The 23020-nt window shown below is 35.5% G+C and overlaps 1 protein-coding gene across 1 annotated transcript in view; it reads left to right on the top strand.

The window, feature by feature from the left end:
• Positions 1-9848, top strand: part of LOC104545292 (palladin-like) — a 23578-nt gene extending 13730 nt beyond the window's left edge. Inside the window, exons 2-6 of the mRNA XM_010190390.1 lie at positions 3818-3996; positions 6309-6375; positions 6937-7042; positions 7535-7609; positions 9690-9848. Coding sequence (XP_010188692.1) covers positions 6368-6375; positions 6937-7042; positions 7535-7609; positions 9690-9848 — 348 coding nt within the window. The 5' untranslated portion in view covers positions 3818-3996; positions 6309-6367. The remainder of the gene's footprint in view (positions 1-3817; positions 3997-6308; positions 6376-6936; positions 7043-7534; positions 7610-9689) is intronic.
• The last annotated feature ends 13172 nt before the right edge of the window (positions 9849-23020 follow it).

The following is a 23020-nucleotide window of genomic DNA, read 5'->3' as shown; positions in this document are numbered from 1 at the left end:
CAGGAATGCACCGAGGACACAAGCTTGAGTTCTTATTCTGTGGACTGATATGTACACATATACTCAGACCCTTTTATTCATCTCTCTGCCTGTTTTGTTTCTATCTGCACACTCTGTACAGTATTGAGAACCTATAACAAAGGGATAGGGAAACGAGTAGATTGCTTTTGTGCTTTCAGTATCCAGAACCTGTGAAATAGATGTATTTTTAAACCAATGTTCTCTATATGGGGAATTCTCTTTTTTGCAAAGCATCTGCAGTCCATTTGTTCCTGTGTGTTACACTCCTGTGTCTTTTGGTTTTGGTTTGGTTTGAGGTTTTTTGGTTCTCCAGAAGCATTATTGCCTTCTCACAGCTAGATAGTAATCCTCTTGTTCCCAACAGGATCAGTAGGCTGGAATAGACTCAACATGGGTTAATGCTGCCCTAGTTAGCATAAAGCTGGAATTTTCTTGTAACACTCGCTTTGTGGCTGTCTTTCTATGTTTAGCCATGAGTCCTCCTGGTTTCTTTGGCTTGGTCTCCCTTTGATAGTGATTTGTTGCTTGCTTTGACGATTCTTCTGTAGAAAGAGAAAAGACTTCAAAGATTTGTCTTTCAGTCTTTAGGAGCAGAAAATCCTCTTACCATGACTATTCCAAGAGTAATGGCAGTAAGACGGATGGGGCCTGTAGATAGCAGTTTTGTGCTCTATAATAGTCTATGCTATCTAAAAGATGGAAAACTAACATTCAGTCTGTGTTTGTGCAAAAATTACTTCATTTAGTTTTATTAGCTGAACCTTTCTTTAATTCTCAAACTCTCCTGAACTGAACTGGCAGCTACGAAGTTATTGCAGGATAAATGTTTCAATTGAGTATTTTCTAATTCACTTAATTCTGATGTAATCTCCAAAACAAATTCATGCTAATTAATACTGTCCTTCTATAATCATGTAGACAGACAAGAAAAAAATGCAATTAGAAAAGGGAAGAGCATATTACTAAGTCTATTCCAGTATTCTCCATTTCAAATCACTCGGCTCTTGCCCGTTGTGGAGGTGAATTCTTTCCGCAGTAAACAATGCAGTCCAACACCAGGCCTGTTTTCCCTTCATCAAACATCACCTTAATGATGGCTGAGGTAATTTTGTATTGAATTGCTTACTTATGTGTTTTCTCTGTGACAGACAGTGTCCGATGCAGCAGGTCAGGACTCGTTTTCAGTGGTATGTCACTGACATGATGCAATGGGTCTCAGTCCCAATCAGTGTTGAGGAATAGCTCCCACTGCTTGAGGCTGACTGTGCCTATGCATGAATCAAGGGACAGTCTAGAACTTGTACTCCTAAGGAAAGTTTGCTTATTAAACATCATCTGATGATGATAAAATATAAATAGATTTTTTATTGTAGGTTCATATGCTTATCACAGTTTCTGAAACATTTTGTAAGAATGGAATTTGGGAGACAGTAGAAAGCCATGAAATTTGCATTAAACTGAAGTGGGATCTATCTGAGAAAATAATTATGCTTGGAGGAGAGGTTTTCCTTTGCAGGATGTTTCTGGAAAAGAAAGAAAAACAGAAGTAATGGTTAAGTAGAGCATCATATTACAGGCCCTCGTCTGTGATTGTCTAGAAATTGAATTAACCTCTCTCTTGTGAATATCATTTAAAATGTAATTTAGGAAAGGCTGCATAGAGGTTAGGACTCTGAAGGTCTAATAAGCAGAAATAGTAGCAGAGGTCCCCACACCGGGAGAAGGGAGGACTTGTGACAAGAAAGGGAAGGAGGGGAAGAGGGGGAAGAGAAATGTTAATTTTGGCAGTCAAGCTGACAGAATAGATTTGTCTCCAAGCCCAACAGTTGTAAAAGTAGGCCAAAGGGGTCTACTGAGTAAACAAATGGAAGTTTGTTAGTTCCTTCCAAAAATGATGCTTTCTACCTGCGCTGTCAGGCCACAACAGAAGACAGAAAAGGAACTTGCTAGTCTTTTAATTACATAAGACAATTACATATGTTTTTAATGCCACTGTCAACATTTTTTCACCTTCAGAAATAAAAGATCTGTTGTTCATAAACACAGAGGGCTTGCCCACAGTTCTGGGTGTTATTAATGGGAATTGTCTCAGGTGTAAATCTTCTAGGTTTCTTAACACTGCATTCTGAAATAGACATGAAATTTCAAGTTTTACAATCCAATATTCTCAAAAGAAAGTTTTGTAATGTATTTTTTATTTCTGGTAATTACATGTAGTTTACCAATTAAAAAAAGAGCAATAAAAGCGAGGCAGTTCATTTCTAAAGACTCCTTGCTTATTGTTATTATGTGGTATCCATCATCCTGTAGTGTTGCATGCTTTTCCTAAATAGGGTGTTTCTGTAACTCCCTGGGGTTACTTTGTTTTTGGGGAGCGGGGGAAAGTCATCTGATAAGGAGGGGAAAAAAGTTAAATTCTGAGCTATTACTGGAATATAACTGCAAAAATTGTCTCATAAACATGTACAAACTAAAGGGAAAATTCTCTAAATTTTTAATAGCACATTTTAAGTATTTAATTTAAAAAATACTGTCATCTTTTCATTTGAATTTACTCTCCATAAATTTCTGTTGTTATATTTATTTGTTTTTTTAAAAGTCCTTACTACAGTAGGAAATTAAAAGTGTATGGGGGGAAGAGAATGAAAGGTCACTTTTGAAGCTTGCTGTCAAGAATTACTCATTTTCTTTATCCTTTCCACCCAAGTTTTGCATTTTGAGGTGGCAGAGGAAGAAGGAAAAGCACAGATTAGGATTATGAGGTGAGAGGAAGGGAAGGAAGAGTGATAAAGATCAGACTGAGTTTGTGGAACTGGTGCTCAGAAAGACTTGGCAAAATTTGGTTTTAGGACATAGTGAAATATTGTCAATGGAAAGAAGGCTGCTCCCAAATATATTTCCTTTAGTGATTTACCAATCTACCATCTCTCACAAAAATGCATAGCAACCCACGTCAAAAAAGAATTATCCATTTTTCCTACTTACTGGGCTGCTACAGATATGGATGAATCAGGGAGTAGCCTCTGAGGATGGGTCTTGCTGATATGAGGGACTCAAACAGAAAAAAGATAGGACCTGATACATTCATGGACACAATGCAGTCTAAGAACATGGATTAGGTCTTCAGGCAGCCTACGCTGGATAATGCTTGATTGACTTGATGTAACCAAATAGGCTGTGCTTTTTCCTAGTAATAACTCCATTTTACCTGTACCCAAAATGAGCCCTTTTGTTGGGTCATCCGTTTTTGCTAGTGGAACATATAATATGTACATATATAAAAATCCAGGGCTAGAAAACCAGTTTATGTTCCTGATCTGAGGCAGGAGTACATATATTTACAGTTTATTTTTATGGAACCTGTACCATGGGATTACTTTAGGTTGACTGGCCATGATAGACAAAATCAATCATCCTGTGCGGAGAATCGATGAGTCTTGGGAAGAAGGGAGTAGCAAGTTAAATTGATATGGATTAGTTTGTGGTCAAAGAAAGCCAGTACATAAGATACGCAGAAAGCATTAATTCTACCAAAACAGGACAGGGAATAGTTTTAAATTGTAGGTGCGTACAATTTTCTTAGCATTCAGAAACGTCTCACTAGCTTTTAAACAATGCTTATTCCAGCAAGTTATTTCTTTGTGAATGCCATTAAACACTTCAAAGCACCATGTGCTGATTTCAGCAGCAATTTAGATTTTTGCAGCAGAATGTAATGTCTTCTTGTGTGCAATGAGCTTGAACCAGTCTTTATGTTCTTTTTGTCTTTGTCTTTCTAAATGTGTGTGGGCTGCAGATGGTTCTGTGAAGGAAAAGAACTCCAGAATTCCCCTGACATTCAGATCCATTCTGGAAGTGGAGGACTTCATTCACTAATAATAGCAGAAGCCTTTGAAGACGATACTGGCCGCTACACTTGTCTGGCTTCAAATTCCATTGGTTCAGATAGTACGTCAGCTGAAATATTCATTGAGGGTAAGAAGTTCAATAATTAGATACTTAATGAATACAGGAAAGGATAACTAAGCTTAAGTTTACTTTTCCCTCCCCATGTCTTAAGATTACATTTGCGTTGGTGGCATTTTTATGGTGTGCCTCTGCTTTCCCTTTCATGCAACACATTTTGAACATAACATCATATAATTCCTGTATTTCAAGGAATGTCCCAAGAATCAGTGGGTAGATTGCAATTTATTTAGGGTACAAGGAAGATAAAAAATGGAAAAGGAGGAACAAGAAGAGCTTGTGTCATATGATTAGCTTTTACATAGTATCCTCTGTAAATCAAAGAATTGACTGATGATACCAGTAATGATTTTCACGATAGCAGTAATCCCTGTCTCAGCTCTGAACTTCCTTCCAGTGCAATTAAATGTGGCTGCCTCAAATGAGTCGTCTTCAGTCATGGGTAAATGTCTTACAATTCTTCACATTCGGTACTCTGACTTTTAAGTCAGGTTAAAAGTCAGTCGTACTGATTTTGTCCAGAATCAACTGCTAGTAATTGTCAAAATATTTATTGACTTCAAAATTAGTTATAATTCAAGTATTATTTTCTCTGAGTATAGTTAATGACTTGACCACAAGTAAAATTAAATTATTTTTTTAGTAGAGGACTGTATTTTAGGCTTGATTATATTAATTGAATACTGATTTCTGTTTAAATTCATGCATCTGTCAAACATTTTGGTAATATGTATTCTTGTACCAAATTTGTAACTCATTAAAATTAATTTAAATTGTTAATTGAAAGCATAAAACAAATTAATGTAAGAAATACTCATAACAGATCTGAATAATACCATACCAAAATGTTTAAATAGCTTTTGATTAACAAAGCAATAAACTTTTTGCTATAAATTGGCTATGTCATGACAGATGTGCATTTATAGGGTTTCTTTCATGACATTTTTTCTTTTTATAATTTTTTTATCCCACATTGAGATATAATATGAAAATCCCCAAGACTTTTCTGAAGCTTATGGGTTCTAGTGAGGCTTTTCTTTGCAGGCATAAACATGATTTCAGAAATACTCAGGTATAGTACAAATATATAATACTGTGAGAAGTTGTATTAGCAGAAGCAATACTTTAAAAGAAACAGGTAGGTAGAGAGATACAGTGGGAAAAACAATTCCTTTTCTGAGATCTGCAAAGTCCTACCATGTGGAAGTGCTATCTTGCAGTTTTACAAGATGTAACTTTGAAAGAGTTGTACAAGGAATTGGGCTTCTCCCCTGTCATCTTGAAGGAAACCAGATTGTCACACAAGCGTTGCTTTGTACATTACTAGTCTTGATGATACCGATGCCTTATACTTTCTTCCGTGCAGCAGATCCAGTCACACAAGACCTGATTAACCTTTGTTCAAGAGAAATACTTTAATGTAGATCCACTTTTCTCACTTGATGTTACTTCTATTTCCTTACCTTTACTGTGAGACTTACAGCTTTGATTTTTGTAGTTGAAACTTTGTAAATAAACAAAGTATTCAGGTGCCTCAGCCCAAGCTTTGTTTCATTGGAATCAATCTATGCTATACTATGCATATCAGTTATGAAGTGCTTATGATTTGTATTACAAATACAGCTATGCATAAGTATGCACAAATCCTTTGAAGAATAGTATGCACTGCATAAATGTCTAGAATAAATGTTGTATGAAATGCCAGTTGCTAGGAAAAAATAAGACAAAGGGAATAAATGCTTTTGTATTTTTTTCTTTAAGTGAGTTCAGGGTATTGCCAAGCATATACATTGTATCAAGACTTCCGCTGGCAAGAAATACCAGTACATAAATGTTATATATAGGTTAATATAAATAGTCTGAACTGTGGAAATTATGGGTGGCAAGTTTAGTCTGAAAGTGTCTTGCTGTACTGAGCTGCTCTTACTTAAGGTTGAAGAATTTTTATCTGTGTATAAGCCATATGTTTGCTTAAGCTTTAAGTTTTAACATTCAAGTAAATAAAATTATACATTTCCATTAGAGTAGTAGTAAGCATTTTTTTTTCTTTTTTGCCCGTATTTGCTTCAATATGAAGTAAGACAGCTAAGAGCCTAGGGAAAGCAGTTTGCAATTAAATCAGCATGCTTATGTTTTCTGTAACTGTCTAAAGTACATAGTTACAGTCTTTTATCAGATAAGAAAAACTGCAGTAGTTTATTACAGAGAGTTCTCCACTCTTGAAGTGAAATGTAAAAGTAGCACAGTTTGGGGTTTTTTATGTAAACATTAAATAAATCAGTAAAAGGACATAAGATTATCGAAAATACTTTCTTTTCCAGGTGCCAGTTCCACAGATTCAGAGAGTGAAAGTTTAATTTTCAAATCAAAATCTGGAGCTATGCCACAGTAAGTGTGCAAAGTAGAACCAAAGCTGTGCAAATGTTCTTAATATGGGGCACTGGAAAATCTTTGGTAGTTTTAGATCTATATAAACATCTGGTGTACATTTGTGTATGTCTTGTCTTTTCTCCTTATCTCATGTTATATAAATGCATAGTATTTTAACTGTAAATTGTATTAATGTGCTTGCTCTGCCAGAGAAGTCTGGCGTTACCCTGACAATTCTTTTGTTGATATCAACTTTTCCCACACAGGAGTAACTTAAAGTTAATTAGGTCTTCATTTGTAATCACCCAATCCTGTGCCTCCAAAAAATCATTCAGAGACCTACGATTAAAGAAACAGAATACATTTTAATTTGTATCTTAAATGAGAAATTTTAATTTGGTGTGAAAGTGTAAATTAGCCAAAGATAGTGTTCTACTCAAGCTTCCCCAATGTTGATTTTTTTCAGCTGATAATGACGTACTTACCAATGTAGAAAATACAAGGTAGCTTATAAATTACAAACTAACATAGTCTGATTTCAGATCTTATAAATTGCTTGCTGTTTTCTCTTTTTTTCAGGGTCCAAAAGAAAACCACCTCTGTTTCCTTGACAATAGGATCTTCTACACCAAAGTCTGGAGTCACCACAGCTGTCATTCAACCTATCTCTGTGCCCAGTCAGCAGGTATTTTTAGACACCAATTTTTAAATTAATGGAAGTATTTATACTAAATTTTAATGCCACTGTGGATGACTTATAGAAATCATGGTAAATTCTTTTACCTTCCTTTGTCTCACCTTGATAAGCTCTTAAGTACCTGGATTTATTTATTACTAGAGCAGTAAAGGGATGTAATAACAGGAAAGGCAAAAATGTTTTAGTGCAAAGGACTGACTTGAATGATATCAACAGGAGTCAAACTCTCAAAATACTTCAAGGCAAATACAGTTGGATACAAAATTCTCATGGGAAGTACAGAAGCCTTTAAATCTTGTATTTTGATTTCAGAAATATAACAGATGTGAAATAGAGATGTCACTCAAGAAGCGTGCTAAAACGAGAGCACCATAATAAGACTCTGCATTTGAGAGTTTGCATTAATGCATAGATATATGCAGGCCATATTACTGAAACCAGTGTTCTTCCATTTTATAGCACTGTTGCATTGCTTTGCAGGCTCAAAGCCCTACTTCATACCTGCACCATGTGGATGGACCTAAGCCTATCTATTCTGCACTCATTTTTACAAAGGTATGTTTTATCCATCATGAATCTATATTACACTCCTATAGTCCAGAAAGAAATATCAAAATTATATATCCTAATGCAGGAATGTTTGATCGTAATAAAACTTTTACAGTTTTAATTGTCCTTTTTAGTATGAATGACTTCCTAGAAAATACTTTTCCCCTGCAACAATGAAGTTCTTATGCCTTCTACCCTGTTAAAATCACTAGTGGAATTACAAGAATATTCTGTATGTGTTTGTCTTATGCCCATGACTGTCTTCCATTGAAAAATCTTTGTAAAATAAAACAAGGTAGGCATCCATTACACATCATAGTCATGATAAAACCTCATTTACATAATTTATCTACTGATAAGAATAACACAAGCTTTTTTACATTTTTTTAGAAAAAAATCCATGCAAGTATGTTTGTTAAAGAAGCAGTTCATACATTCTTCGTTGAGATGTTTTGTAAAATGTAAGGCATAGACTTGCTAGAAGGAAAACTTTTATTCAGTAATTCTTAATTATTTAAGTCACTGTTTATCTTCGCATTCATTCCAAATGAAACTTCAGAACTGTCAATTAGGTAGCAGCAAAAAGGACAGCATGTTTCCCTAATCTCTAAAATACAACTTTAATCAAAAATGCTATTTTCATTTTGCCTTCAAACCATCATTTCCATAGCAGTACCAATTATTTAGTCAACATTCGTTGAAGCAGAAATGAAGAAAAGAAGATATTTCTGGTTATTGCTTCAGAAAAACAGCTGACTAAAAGCTAATATGGAACAGCAAGTACTTTTGCCTAGAGATAAGTAAGAGTAAGCCCTGTTCTCCACATGTGTACATGGCTCTATCATATCCCTTTCTCATGTCAGGAAAGGTCTAATTCTATCCCTCATAATTCTGCACTGATACTGCAGGTATCACAGGAGAGTGAATAGCGGAGGTGCAAAAGATTAGAGAATGTGGTTACTGAAAAGTAGGGAGGCAGGCAAGTTCCTAGTAAGAGTGGGAAATAGAAGATATCCAGCCCTCATTCAGAAACTACCAAAGTAATCAAAACTGCACTGCTGCTTTCCAACCCTCATATCTCTTGTCCCTAAAGTCCAATATTAACTGGCTTAAGCCAGTTGGGACATACCAAACCAAAACAACTTCAATTAGAGAGGAATAGATCCAAATATGAGCAGCAAAAAAAAAGTATTTATCCAGCTTCCTTCTTTCTACACAAACTTCAAGGAACAACCCAAAGATTTTTGCATTTCCACATAACAAAATTCTTATGTATTTGATGAACTAGAGATCTATGAAGAGTAACTAGAGACAACTCTGATCTTAGACCTAACTTCAAGTGCTTTGCTGCATCAAGGCCTAAAACTTTATTAATAAACTGAAAAGGGTATAAGACAGCCAGTACAGTTAAAAAGACTCTTTGATTTACAATCTTAAAATGGATAACAAAGGAAAAAATAGTGATTGTCTGCTGTCAATTACTTAAAGTACTGTGCTTCTCCTCTCCCATTGTAGTTCTTCATCAAAGATGGAGACTCTTCCTGAATTTTTTTCATATGTATATATGAATTTATTACAGTTATAATACTGTCTCAGAAGCTATCCATACACAAGCTAATGTATCCTAATCATAGTCACATAATCTAATTTTGCCTGGTTGATTATAAATGGCTCAGAGGAAAAGCAACTCCACATCCTAGAGGTTAACCTGAAAGTAGCACGGCTGCTCTCTCAGGACCAAGACAGTCAATGTGTAGCTAGTTGCAGCACTTTCATTTCACTTTGTGGAAGAAGGATGAAAAATGAAAGTCAGAGTGCAGCTATCTGCTTGTGATGGTCTGGGGACTTTAATACTTACACACCTTTTCCATCTTTGGCCATATTAAAAAAATTAATAATCTATGCAGTTATTTTAACTATATAGCTGATAAATTTAATCAGAGTGAAAACACAGCTCACAGAAAATGTCTGTTGCAAAAATGTAATGACACAATAAAATACAGTTGAAATACAAAGGGCAGAAAAGCCTGTTTTTTGGAATGTAAAATGTTCTTAGTTCATTTGAATTGTGATTGTTATATTTCAGGAGCTACAAAACTCCACAGCATCTGAGGGACAAGTCGTGGTATTGGAATGCAGGGTCAGAGGACTCCCTCCCATTCATGTTAAGTGGTTTCGTCAGGGCATTGAAATTCAAGATTCTCCAGACTTCAGAATTCTCCAAAAAAGTAAGGCAATAATCTGAAGTGGCTACTTTTGATATGGGGTGGTGAAAGATCCTTAAATTAGTCTGTCAGAATTGAGTTTTGGATAGCGTTCTCTCTTCCCCACATTTCAGTAATTATAATGGCTAGAAATAAAAATCAAATTACTGCTACCAACAGACAATTTAAGTCTTCCTTATTTTTGTGATGTGTCTGGACAGATTCAGTACTTGTTTACAGTATTTCACTATAATCTGCTCATTCAGTATACTGCTGTTTATTAATGTAATCTCTAATATAATTTTTCTTGTTTGTTTCCCCTCCTTATGATGTGATTTGCAGAGCCACGATCTGCAACTGAACCTGGTAAGAATCATATGAAAAAATAATCTCTTGATTCACTAGCTCTTTGAGTTTGTACTACAGCCATAAATAGAAAAGTGTTTCTGCTGAGCATTGGTAATATGATACCCCCATAAAGACAGCGTTTCTTTATCACACCTTCAATACTCTACATTGTCCTTTACATCAATTCCTTTATTAGTTAAACAGTAAATTTCATTTAGATGAGCCAGGAGAGTCTCACAGTTTAAACTCTGAAGCAAACGTCATTTTGAGAAAATGAGCAATTTGCGTGCTACTGAGGAAAAAGAACAAATCCCACAAAATTCCGTTACCCAAATTGTACTCATAAGAGTTTCATAACACCAACCACTTAAATGCAAGTAAAAGGTGATCCTCAAAAACTATGCCACATTGAACTTTTCTAGCCTATTTGCAAGGTCCTAGATTTCAGCAACCAAAAGGTTTTTTTCCGACTACAGGTTTTCTCTGACTGTTTGATTCTCCCATTACACCTCATTTCATTTTGTGGTAGTTTCTTGAATAGTAAGTAGATGCTAAAAGACTGAAAATGTTTGTTCTTTTTCCCTAAAGTTTCTAAGTCAAACAACATGTAGAAGAGAAGACAGTGATATTGTCTGAGCCTTGCTTTAAGAGGGTGGCTGGCTGTGCTTGAATGTGCTTGAATTTGGAGAGAGTTTTAATTATGGAGCAGAAAAATAAAACAAAAGTTTTCTAAGACCTGAGTATTCTCAAAGAGTGTCTCTGAACTGAAGGACCTTAGCAATGGGGGGATGTTTAAAGTTTTGAGGAGTTGCACTGGTGGTCTTTGACTGCAGAGAGAATAGACTTAGCAGCTGAGTGATGTTCATAAGGTAGCAGTGTAGCTATGAGCATATGGACTGGAAAAAGGCAGTGAAGGTTTAATCCTAGGAGAAATGCAGCCTTCTCTTAGCTTTCATGGGTAGGAGAAGAGGTGAAGAGGGGAGAAAGCTTCTGCTTTTTTGTCAATTACTCACTAGTTTTCTTACTGCTTCACAAAATTGTTATTATACCTGCTTTACTTCATGATCACCATACATGTGCATGTGCACGCACACATGCATGCTCTGTCCTGAGAGTTCATATTATTAATTACGGTATGTAGCATCATCACCTCTAGTAACAGCTAATGCCCACATGTGACTGAATGGTTTGATTTATGGGGACTTGAAATGTGAGCCATGTGAAGGGAAGAAGAATGCTGGAAAACCAAATTAACCTCTAATGAGGAATTAAAACATATGCCTATTGGTTGCCTACTGGCTATTGGTTGTTTAAAATCATAACCCAAACTTCAAGGTTTAAAAATTGTAAGTTACAGTACAAAACAGTTTGAGGGAAGTTTTAAGTCTTTGGATATGAAAAGAAATAAAGGAGAACAGATTTGTGTTGAAGAATGTTTAATTGTGTAACTTTCTAGGAACATTCACCTGAAATATATATTACAAAATAAGTCTTCCAACTGTTTTCTTGATACCTTTAAAAAAACCCCAAACAGATCAATTAGTTGACTTTATTCCTCTTCCCAGAGAAATTTCTTTTCTGTCCAAGTAGTAACATATTTTCTGGATTTAATCTACCAACACTATGAGAAGAGTACCTAGTATATTTAGCTCACTGTTACTAGGAGCTTCTTTTCTACAAAATCACTTCAACTGCATTCACTCTTTTAACATGATAGAAAGTATCTGAAAGGACTGAAACTCTACACAAAAGTTTCTATGAAGACTAAATTTACTAGCTTACCTTACCTTTTCTTTTTAATATCTAATTTGAAACTGTTCTGTCAAAACTCAGTCATTAATATTGTTGGCTTATATTCACACAACATAGTGTGCATAATGCTAGATGAACAAAGTATTTTAGAGTAGGAATGCAGTGTTTTCTAGTAGAAAGGAGAAGCACCTGTTTGCTTGAGACAAAAGGTTCAAATTCCATTTTGTGAATAGTTGAGTACAAAGGAACTTGTATATTGTGCCTCTTGGTAGAAGATTTATGTTCATGGACAGCTAAGTAATTCTCAGTATTGTTAGCTGCAAGTTTCATATAGCCTGACAGATACTACTGTGGAATAAGTAAGGATATTCATTATAGTTCACAAAGCTACCACAACTTTCATAACTACTACCTGAAATGGGAAATAGAAGGTGGGATTCTGAGTCCAAAAGATCATCACTTTGCCAGCCCTCTGACATTCCTGCACCATCATGCTCATGGTGCTGAATGCTCTCCTTCCCATGTTTGGTTAGCTTGCAGACCCTGGGAGAAGATACGTGAAGCCTTCTAAAGAGTGCTAGGGAATGGATCCTTACAGGAAAGGTGCATTTCTGGAGTTTTCACAGGTACAGAAAAGTTATTTAATATCAAGGTATCTCTTACTTCTCTCAAGGCAGGTGGCAAGGCAAGAATAGGAAAGCAACTCAAAATGCTATTTTGGTATCTGTATAGTTGTGGTTTAATAGACATAGCAGTGAATGCCTGACCACAGTCTGTCTTTTTTTTTTTAATCATCCTTGTAATTCTGTTGCAATATTTATAAGCACCTTCCTGCTACCTATCAAAGAGTTTCAGTTTGGTATTTTGTTCTCCCTGTATTCACTGAGCTAGCTACTAGCCCTGTAAGATTTGTGCATGTGTCAGTTCCTACTAAGCTCTATTAAATAATATGCAGTGTCTTACTCACCACTAAAATTAATGACAACACACTTATGGGCTTATTTGTGTAGGAATTGACTTTGTGCATGCAAAGGGAATGTAAATAAAGTTTGGGCAAAATGTAAATATTTCCTTTTGGCACAAATATATAGCAGTATTTTATGTATTACTAATAATACTGGTAATAAGTAACACTGGTTTTAGGATGTCATGAAGGATCTTAAAATTTCTTCAGTAGGAAGCTGGGTGGGTAGCAGGGATGTAAGGGGTACAGCATTGGTTTGTGATGCAATTCATACTCTAAGAAGCCAGACAAAACCATACCTGCAGAGGAAATTGTTGCTAAGCAAACATACAAGTGCTATTCAGTGCAGATGGTGAATAGATGTGCAAGATTGATGGGGAAAACAACATGCCTATGCTAGATAAGTATTCAGATTTTTGTAAGACGGACATGATTTCTAAAAATTTTTGCAAGTGTACAACCTCCATGGAATTTTATATAAATTGTAACTAGTTGTAGTGCAGCTTTAATTGCTGGTTGTTAACCAAGTCCAACTGCCAATAAATACTTTATAGTGATCAAAAACATCAGTTATCCTTTGCTAGGTCAGTACTAATGATTTAAAACAAAATATGCTCTGAACTCACACAAGCAAGAAATTAAGGAGCATGGAGATTTTTTTTGGCTACCTTTTTTGGGTACATTCTATCTGCCCTAATGTGTTTTGCACTCCTTATTCTGTCTAGACAGCAATCAGTTTGCATCACAAATCTCTCCAGACTGCTTCGTGAATTAATAGCTAGTCAGATTACTTAAAGCCAACATCACAGTTTGTCAAATTACCTGCTCTGTACTTCTTTCTTGGATGTTTTGACTTTATACTGATTGAATCCTTCAAAGGCTGCCTGAGAATGAATAATCCCATGGAATCATTTGCCAGCTGTTGATATTTTGACCATTACTCAGCTGTCTGGAGGCAGCCACAAACTGGATTGAATTACATTAAAACAATTGTCTAATGGCATGTAAGAAGAAAACGGTATGAAGTAATTTTTCTGAAATTGCCAAGAAATTGCCACATATACATGCTTTTTTTTCCTAAGCACAATACTGTATATGTTCAAGAAAAACATCTCAAAAGGTAGTCATCACTTCTCTTGGATTATGTTGTCTTGTTCCCTGTTTAGTTGCTGTGTTCCAGAGTTTCAACTCTAGTAAGTATCTCCCTTAGAAATGCCCTCCTATATCTGGATAATGTTTGAAACTAAAACAACATGGCAAATGTTACAGAAATCCTTACTGTCTCCCACACCAAGAAAATCAGCTTTCTGTTAGCTGATGAAATTCAAAACACAGAAACTTCAGTAGGTCAGCATGCATGTTGGATCCTTGCAATTTTTAGTGAAAACAAAAGAATTATGACTAAGAGTCTGGCTCCCTGTTTCACCGCTGAGCAGCAAAGAAGGGCTTGAAAAGAGCAGTCTCCAGTGAGTTATAGCTCAAGATGCCAAATGAAGAGAAAAACTAAGTTAAAATTATCCTTCATTAAGCGTGGTCTGACCAACCTATGAGCAATTACAATTTCAACTGTACTCTGTGCTCCCTGGATACCTACGGATACCTACAGAATTCTGGTCCTGTCAGTGACTCTGTCTTAAGTGTGACTGCTATTACTGTCCCTGCTTGTTGACACTTCCAGATTCAAAGTGAACCTCTGATCTTTTTTGTACTATGTGATTTTTTAAAAAATGCTGTTATTCTTCTTCAATTGCAAATATTTAAAGCTTATTGGGGTACATTAATCATCATAGTTATGTTGCTGAATACATTGATTTCAGCTTTGATGTATACAGCCAACTTAACATCAAACTAGCTGTCTTAGACAACCACAGCATTATAACTGCCCTGCTGTAAGCTTTAGCATAAACTTTTCCTTGAACCTGATAAATGGCCTAATTTCTTCTCAAACCTGAATGCTGCTTCAGGGACTAAAGTCCATGCTGCCATAGCAATATTCCTGTTTATTGCACCTGAACTGCCTAGATAGCGGCTATCTTAATTGTTGATTATATACGCTGCAACCTAGGTTCTGTAACCTAAAACTGCATTATATTGCCCACAGTCACATTTGCTGTTGTTCAGTTTTCTTCTCAGTATTTTCTGAGTACTGTCTGAGATATCTTCACACATTGTCTGTTCTGTGCATCTTTTAAAAACTTGTGTCTTCATTCTTGAGTGGCATAAAGTCTATTAAATAAGCCAGAACTGCTGCCTGACTGGATAAAGGTATATATAATAGTGATCATCAGAAACAGGTAAATGAAATACTTTTTTCATTGTGTTATTGCAAGTTTAAGCATCTACATGTCTGCAATACTGTCATCTATTATGCTACTCTGCATATTCAGTTCTTCTCTATTTACACTTCCCCATTTTCTTTATATAAAAGTCATAGAGATACCTAAGTGAGAAGTTGATACCTGATGGGTGTATTGCTTTGCCATTAAATGTTTGCTAAAAGTGTGATGGCTGGGGGAACAAGAGGGAGAATCAGAGATGTGTTGTCTGTAAGATAGAAGGGTTGTGTCTGGTTGGATTTTTACCAGGAAACCACAACTGTGACTACCCACTCTCTTTGTGTAGTAGGAAACTTATGGCTTTGAATGTACATCTATAGAATAGCTCTGTTCATTGCATCATGATAAACTACTAATAAAAGACCATACTTATTTCCCAAGACTGTATGTGCATTACAGTGGAGGAAGCTAATGATCACAATTGGAGATGAAGGTACAGATAGGTATAAGAACTACTCTACCATTAATGTAATACACAGAAACATTCTGAAGTAACACACTGCCAGCAATGAAATTTGTTAAAATGCAACAGTTTTCTGTCTTACCAAAGATTATTCTTCCTAATGGACTTGTGAACCATAAAGGGAAAGGATTACTCTGTAAAATGTAATCTTTCTTTCTAAATAACTGTCAAAATAGTCAAGTACTTGCATGCCTAAGCATTTTACATGTTTCAGTGAACAGAATGCTTTTGTATTCATTTAGTCAAGTGTTAAATATGTTTTAAGGCCCTGAGAACAGCATTTCAGAGCTGCTTTCTGGAACACATTTTCGTGATGAAATTATTTGTCAGCTGATGATTGCCGGGAAGTAGAACAGACATTATTTACTTCAAATCATCAGATTCTACTTAGCACAGTACAGGAAAAAAAATAATTACATAAGTCAGGATGTAAAGCTAGAAAAATGCTCAGAGCGCTAGGCATCCAGAGCGTGTTATGGAAATCTTTAAAGAACATTTCTTTTGTCAAACTAGTATTTTACTTCTATGCTTTGCACAATAGTAAACCTTTTAGGAAAGACCCTGAGGTGAGTGATTCTTGATCTGGGGGGAGCAAAATGAATAAAGGCAATGGCAATGTGTTACTTGCACATGCTTTTTGCCAGGCCTGCCTTTTCATTAGTTCTCCAGTTTTTTTGTGTTTTCAGTTTAGTCAGTTTTCTCATGATTGACCACAAATGTGTTGCAGTTTGCTCATCTAACTGAGAAGACTGAGTTTTAAACTCTGAATATTTTCATTATTAATTTACTTTCAATTACTTTTACAAGGATTAGTGTGATTTACCATGTATAGTTTTCAAATATACTGCTTCAGTAAACAAACCACATCATGGCAGGATCCATTATAATTCTGTTATCACTGAATAGTGAAGATCAGCTGCTCTTGTGTGATCATTTTACACACTTAAAAAACAGAAAGAACATATGGATTAATTAGCTCTGTTGTTTGGGAAATAGGAATTCTGATGGTTGTTATGTTTTGTAGTACCTTTGCCTTCATCCGAACAGCAGTTCTCAGCATGGTGGGAGTGATTTTCTTTTGCAGTCCTGAAATACCCAGCTTTCAGAATTCTGCTGTTAAATAAACAGGAAACCAGTACACTGTGTGTATCAGATTGCATCCCCAGAGTCAGTTCAATCCAGAAGTACGCACGTATGTTAACAATATAACTTCAACTGCTTACGACACACCAAGACTAAAAAAAGCTGATCTCAGTAGTTCAGAAACTAGCTTGTGTTACCCATTACTTTCCTGATAAGACCTTTCATGAGTCATTAATCTTCATCTGGGTCAGATAAGATCCAACGTGCTACAGTATTACCAGACATGCCTCTTGCAACTACACAGAATGACTGGTTTGTGTTGCCAAAAATAAAGCTTGTTCTGCTGTCTGAAAAACAACTCTGTGCCAAATCTTTAGTCAGTCATTCATTTTTAGCCACTTTCCAGTACAGGAAATTTTTGGATACATTGTCATTTATAATTGGAAAAAATCCATAACTTTTTTGTTAACTGACTAAATGAGATCGTAGTCTGCCATTCCACCAAAAAAAAAAAATCAGGAAAAAGAAAAAGAACTATTAGAAAATATTTTTCTTCTTTCAGTTCAAAGAAGTGAAGCTTACCTTACTGAACCTCTTCTACAGAATAATTTTCTTGTGAAAGTTACTGGAGTCTGAAATATTTTTCCTCACTTTTCAGTTTGTTTTTATCAGTTATATTCCATTGATTTTGTGATTATATGTGGGATTCTAAATATGCAAAATGCAAAGTGCTTTTTTTTAACATGAAACTGAATTCAATAAAACCTCCCTGATTTGGTTTTGAGACTCAAAAATTAGAATAATCAAAAGAAACTCCTAACTAAATAAGGAAACCTACAATGTAACATTGCTCAGGTCTGAAATTACCTAGGTATATTGTGTAAATACTAGGATTATTTAGATTAGTTACACTGTGAATTAAAAAAAAATAGAATACAAGTACAGATAAAATAAAGTCACTTATTTGAAGAATATGAAAAAATACCAAGATAATTAAATATGCTTACTATAAATGAATGGAATTGATTTAGGAAACATTACTGTGGTATCCAACCTGAAATATGAACAGTCCAGCCTTCATACAAGTTTTCTGATTAATATATATAATATTGGCTCTGGTATAATCGAAGCATATACTATGGCATATCAAAGTAGAATGAACAGATTTCCAATAGCTACAGAATGCATCTGTGTCTCAGCATTCTGAAGAATTTCTGAGGATCTTGTTTTGTCCTATAATTTCAATTTATCAATTCTCAAATCTGTGTAAACAGAGACAGGAATGATCTTTCCAAACTCTGCATAAGGGGAATATTTATGCATCTGTAGTTTTTCATTCTGGTCAGTTTATATAGGAAAGTAAATTGGAAGGGATGACAAAATACGTTCTGATTTTACTGGGATTGGAATTTGATCTGAAATATTGCATTAAATACAGAAAATTTCAGGGAAAGAAGGAATGATGTGACATTCATCTTGGTGGTGTTCTTTAGAGACCCAAAAAAGAGCTTGCAAATATTAATTGTGCATGGAAACCAATATGTTGGTTTCTATGAATTAGTACTATCCTGCATAAAAACGAAGATATTAGTGTGTAAAATGGCTGCACAGATTTGTGATTGCAAAATTACTGTTGAAGACAGGCCCCTTTTTAAAACTAGGGTTTAAACAATTTTCTTGTTTTTAGATACAAAGTGATTTTCATTAACCCATTTATGTTCAAAGCTCTTCAGCAATTCTCACAGTATTTCCTTGTGTAAGGAGCACTTTCTTGTGTCCTTCTAACATATCATGCAAAAACATCACATGCTACTTTAAATAGTGTATGATACAGTGTATTTTCTGTTTATTTCCAGAAGAGATATGTACCCTTGTAATTGCAGAAACTTTTCCTGAAGATTCAGGACTTTTCACATGCACAGCAACAAATGAACATGGTTCAGTAACAAGCAGTGCACAGCTAACTGTCTGCTCAGGTATGTGACAAAGAGAAAGCAGAATTTTTAATCATAGATCTTAGATAGTTAATTTACCTGTTTAAATTCAAATTTAAGTTAGTGGTCTGCTTCCCTTGTAGAAGAGAGCTGCTGTACGACAGCGGTCTTGTCAACCTTAGAGCATTCATATAAAGCAAACTGAATGTTTTTATTGGCTTATTTCCTAGCTTAATATTTTTATTAATATAAAATACATTTTTTAAAGTGTCTGCTACAAGTCTGGCAGACTTTTAAGTATTAGAGTTCTGAGACTAGATGGCAGCAGAGGCAAAATGAAAGCAGATGAAATTATGCTACCAAAGGTAGCATATGCCTTTTGTGAAATAAAAAACTGTGACATGGTATGTTTAGTTTTGTAATATGTTTACATACATATTGTTGTGGAATGCCCTAACCCAGCTGCCATTACAAATATGCCATGTTATAAATACATCCTTCAGTATTTTTAAATCATTTGTTCGTAAATGATGCAGAGGCTCCAGGAAGGGGAAATGTTGTTTCAGCTGCTGTTGTCCCGTAGCACTTGCCACTCTCAGTTAGTGGCTGGATTCCTAGAACAGATTTGGAAGGATCCATAAGGTTCCTTACTGTGCCTTTTGGACAGGGCAAAGTCACAAAATGAATAGCCAGTCATGCATCTAATTCAGCATGAATTGTCAGCAGGAGGTCTAGAAAAATAACTCCACAGAACCAAAGAGATCTCACCTTTAACAAACTGAAAGTACCACAGGTATGAACCATGTACTTTGTCTACAACCTGTCACAGGGACACTCTTCTTGATTTTTTTTTTTTTTAGCCAACTCAGAAAGCTCAAGTCATGAATCACTGACAAGAGAATCCAACAGTAATAATTTCCATAATTTCCCACAACTTCCTCCAGTTGAAATTAGCTCTCTTGAGCTTCCTCCTAAGAAACAGGCAGAGACTCATCAAACAAACAACACTGAGTTGAGATCTGGTATGACAGCCCTTCAACTACAGCTTAATTTGTCTGAGGAAAAAGCAAATGGCATCCATCCCATTCATGGAGTAAATGGAATGATTAACAGCAAGCCAAATGGTGATAAATCCATCCCACCTCCAGCTGTCTTGCTTTCACCCACAAAGGAGCCACCACCTGTTCTTGCCAAACCAAAGCTGTGAGTATTTTTTGTTTGTTCTTGTTTTTTGTTTCCTATAAACTATATATTTGTTATAAGCAAATTTTTGCCTGGAGCAATTTAATGTTAGACAAATTATGGACAATGGCTGTCCCTGTCCCTTGAATAGTCGTCTTATTGCTGTGATTTATGTCCCAAAGAGCTATGTTCTTTCTTGTAGTGCTACATCAAAGGGAAATGCATTATATATACAAAAATCTGTAGAAATATTTAAGATAAAGTCACAAAAGATAAATAAGCAGGAGTGGCTGTTGCTCTGTGCTTCCTATTCTTAATCACTCTATCTAAATGTCATAGTGGACTGAGAGTCTTGCATGCTATTCCATTTTCAACACTGATTAGCTATCTTTAATCTAAATGTTCTTTGTTTTGTGCTGTCAGTGGATATTCAGGTCTTTAATGTTTGTATTATTTATTACAGTTTGTTTATATATAACATGCAACCATTCTGCTGTCATACAGATTACAATGGCTCTTTTATAGTTGAAAATCTTAAAATTAAAATCTCAGGGAGGTAGAAGAGAAATAAGTGAAAAAAATTGCAGTTACATTTTTACTCGATGTCAGTGATGATACCGTACTTATGCAAGAGTGATCTTACGCTGTTAACTTATAGCTTGATTTTAGCATTGTGCAGACTCCTCTTTTCCATCTCCCTCAAGAATTTTTGGAGTGTGACCAAGGAACTAAAATGCTATTTTATTGCATTGTCATCAATAATCAGAAGGGATAATTATAAAAATGTGTTTAAGCAGAAGCATGGCATACAGTCTTCAAGCTTAGCAAGGTGATTTGCTTTATTACATGTTTTCACAGGATAACTTGCAAAATATAAAAATGCAGTTCTTTTAGCAATCGTGCTGAATTTAAACATGCAAAAAAACATGCTTGAGGCAGCAAGTCAACAGGGTTCCTTTTCTGCACTCACTATTTTTTTCTTTATCTTGCTCTTTGACATTCTAAGCAGCCTCTGACAACTGTAGAAGAAAAGGATTGGAAGAAATGGAAAGACAGAGTGGTGGAAGAGTAGTATATATCAAGGTGATTGCATGTATGGCAGGGAAGTTGCTGAGGATGGCAACTTGCACATGATAAGTGGTATGGAGTGAGCCAGGTGGTCCTGTACCAGACACTTGTTGCATGACCTATTTGTGAAGAAAGGAGATAGCAGCTCCAATAGAACAGTAAAAATCAAATTTCACAGCAGACTTAACTCTCCCAAAAGTGAGATTGCCTTAGATAAAGGAGAGAAGGCTGTGTAAAAGGTTCCTATTGTATTTGGCTGGCCAAAAAGTAATTGCTTTTTTTAAATGGATGAGCATCCATGTCTTGAAATATAACTAACTTCATTTTAAACTACAAATTCATTATGTAACTTGACCGCTGACATGTCAAGCTTGTTTTAGAAAAAGGAAGTGCACAATTTCATTAACAATTATTTATTTGCTGTCAATTTCAAAATGGAAAGTCAAGAGAAATATTTTCATCATATTTTGCTGTATTACTTCAGAGAAGGAAAAAACACTGTGCAAGCTCATAAAGAGTTATGTGATGTGTATGGTGAAGATGCCTTAAAACTATGGCAGAGTCAGAATTGGTTTAATTTTCGGTGTGGAGATTTTGATGTTAAAGATGCTCAGGAAGGCCAATCGAAGTTGTTAACAACAAAATAAAGGAATGGGTCAACGCCACTTGGCGTTTAACAACAAAAGAGACTGCTAATAATCTTAACATATTGAAATCAAGTGTTGAAAAGCATTTAAACCAACTTGGATATGTTATAAAGCTCAGTATTTGGGTACCACATGAGGTCAAAGAAATTCATCTCACTAAGCCCAGTGACATCTGCAACTCTCTCTTGAAATGTGAGGAAAGAAATCAACTTTTGAAACGTATGATAACAGGTGATGAAAAATGGATCATCTACAGTAATAACGAACAGAAAAAGATCATGGACCAAGCATGATGAACCAGCTCAAAGCACTTCAAAAGCAAATATTCACCAAAAGGAAGCTTATGCTGTCAATCTGGTGGAATTTCAAAGGTATTGTGTGTTTTGCATTGCTTCCAAGGAACTAAGACATTAATTTGAATGTGTAGTGTCATCAACTGCATAAATTCAATGATTCCTTCAAACGTCCAGAATTCAGTGATGCCAGAAGCATCCAGAATTGGTGAATCGCAAAGGTGTTGTGTTTCTCCATGCACATACAAGTTTGGTCACTTGTCAAAAATTGTTGCAGTTTGGATGGGATGTGTTACTACATCCAGCATATTCGCCAGACCTGGCACCATCAGGCTACCATTTGTTTCATTCTTTACAAAATGCCTTGAATGGTAAAACCTTCACTGCTGTTGAGGATCTCAAATTGTTCTTGGAACTTTTCTTTTTATGAAAAAGATAACTTTTTTGAGCATGGAATCATGAAGTTGTCTGAAAGATGGCAAAAAGTAATTGAACAAAATGGACAAGATAGTGTTTAATAAAGTTGTTGGGTTTTTTCCCATGTAAAATTTGCCTTTCATTTACCCAGAAAAAACCACAGTTATTTTTTGGCCAACCCAATATAATATCCACTGCTACTTGTGCAAAATTTGTTTTGTTTTTAAACACAGAGTCCACATATAAACAGAGGTGAACATCGTATACAGTGATGTGAGAGGGAGTCTTTTACTAGAATCCTTTTGGTTGCTGATGTCCAAATTGATGACCTTGGAGTCACTGGTGCAATTGCACTTGAGTCTTGTGTTTTGATATTAACAACACATGTGATCTTGTTTGCAGTCAAGATATATATTTTGTATGGCCAGAGCCAATGTAAGTCTGTTTCTCTCAGAAATTGGAATCTTGCCTTCCCCTCAGCCAAGTATTTTTCTCCCCAGCATAGTGATAGCATAAGTAAGAAAGGGAAGTGGTGCTAACAGGACAAGGAAAAGGAATGTCTGGCTACAGAGACTTAAAATCAGCTTTCAGAATTTGGGAAACTGCATCCCAAGTCAAAACTAACAAAATAATTGCATTAAAATTAGCTGAGTAGTAAAGTAGTTATCTCAACCATGAGAGTGATCCTACTTGAAGGGAACTCATCTATGGAGTTGTATCTGTCCA

Source organism: Mesitornis unicolor, unplaced genomic scaffold (assembly GCF_000695765.1).
Source record: "Mesitornis unicolor isolate BGI_N332 unplaced genomic scaffold, ASM69576v1 scaffold5408, whole genome shotgun sequence".
Classification (NCBI taxonomy): Eukaryota; Metazoa; Chordata; class Aves; order Mesitornithiformes; family Mesitornithidae; genus Mesitornis; species Mesitornis unicolor.
The sequence above is the reverse complement of the archived record's forward strand: the minus strand, read 5'-3'. Positions and strand labels throughout refer to the sequence as shown.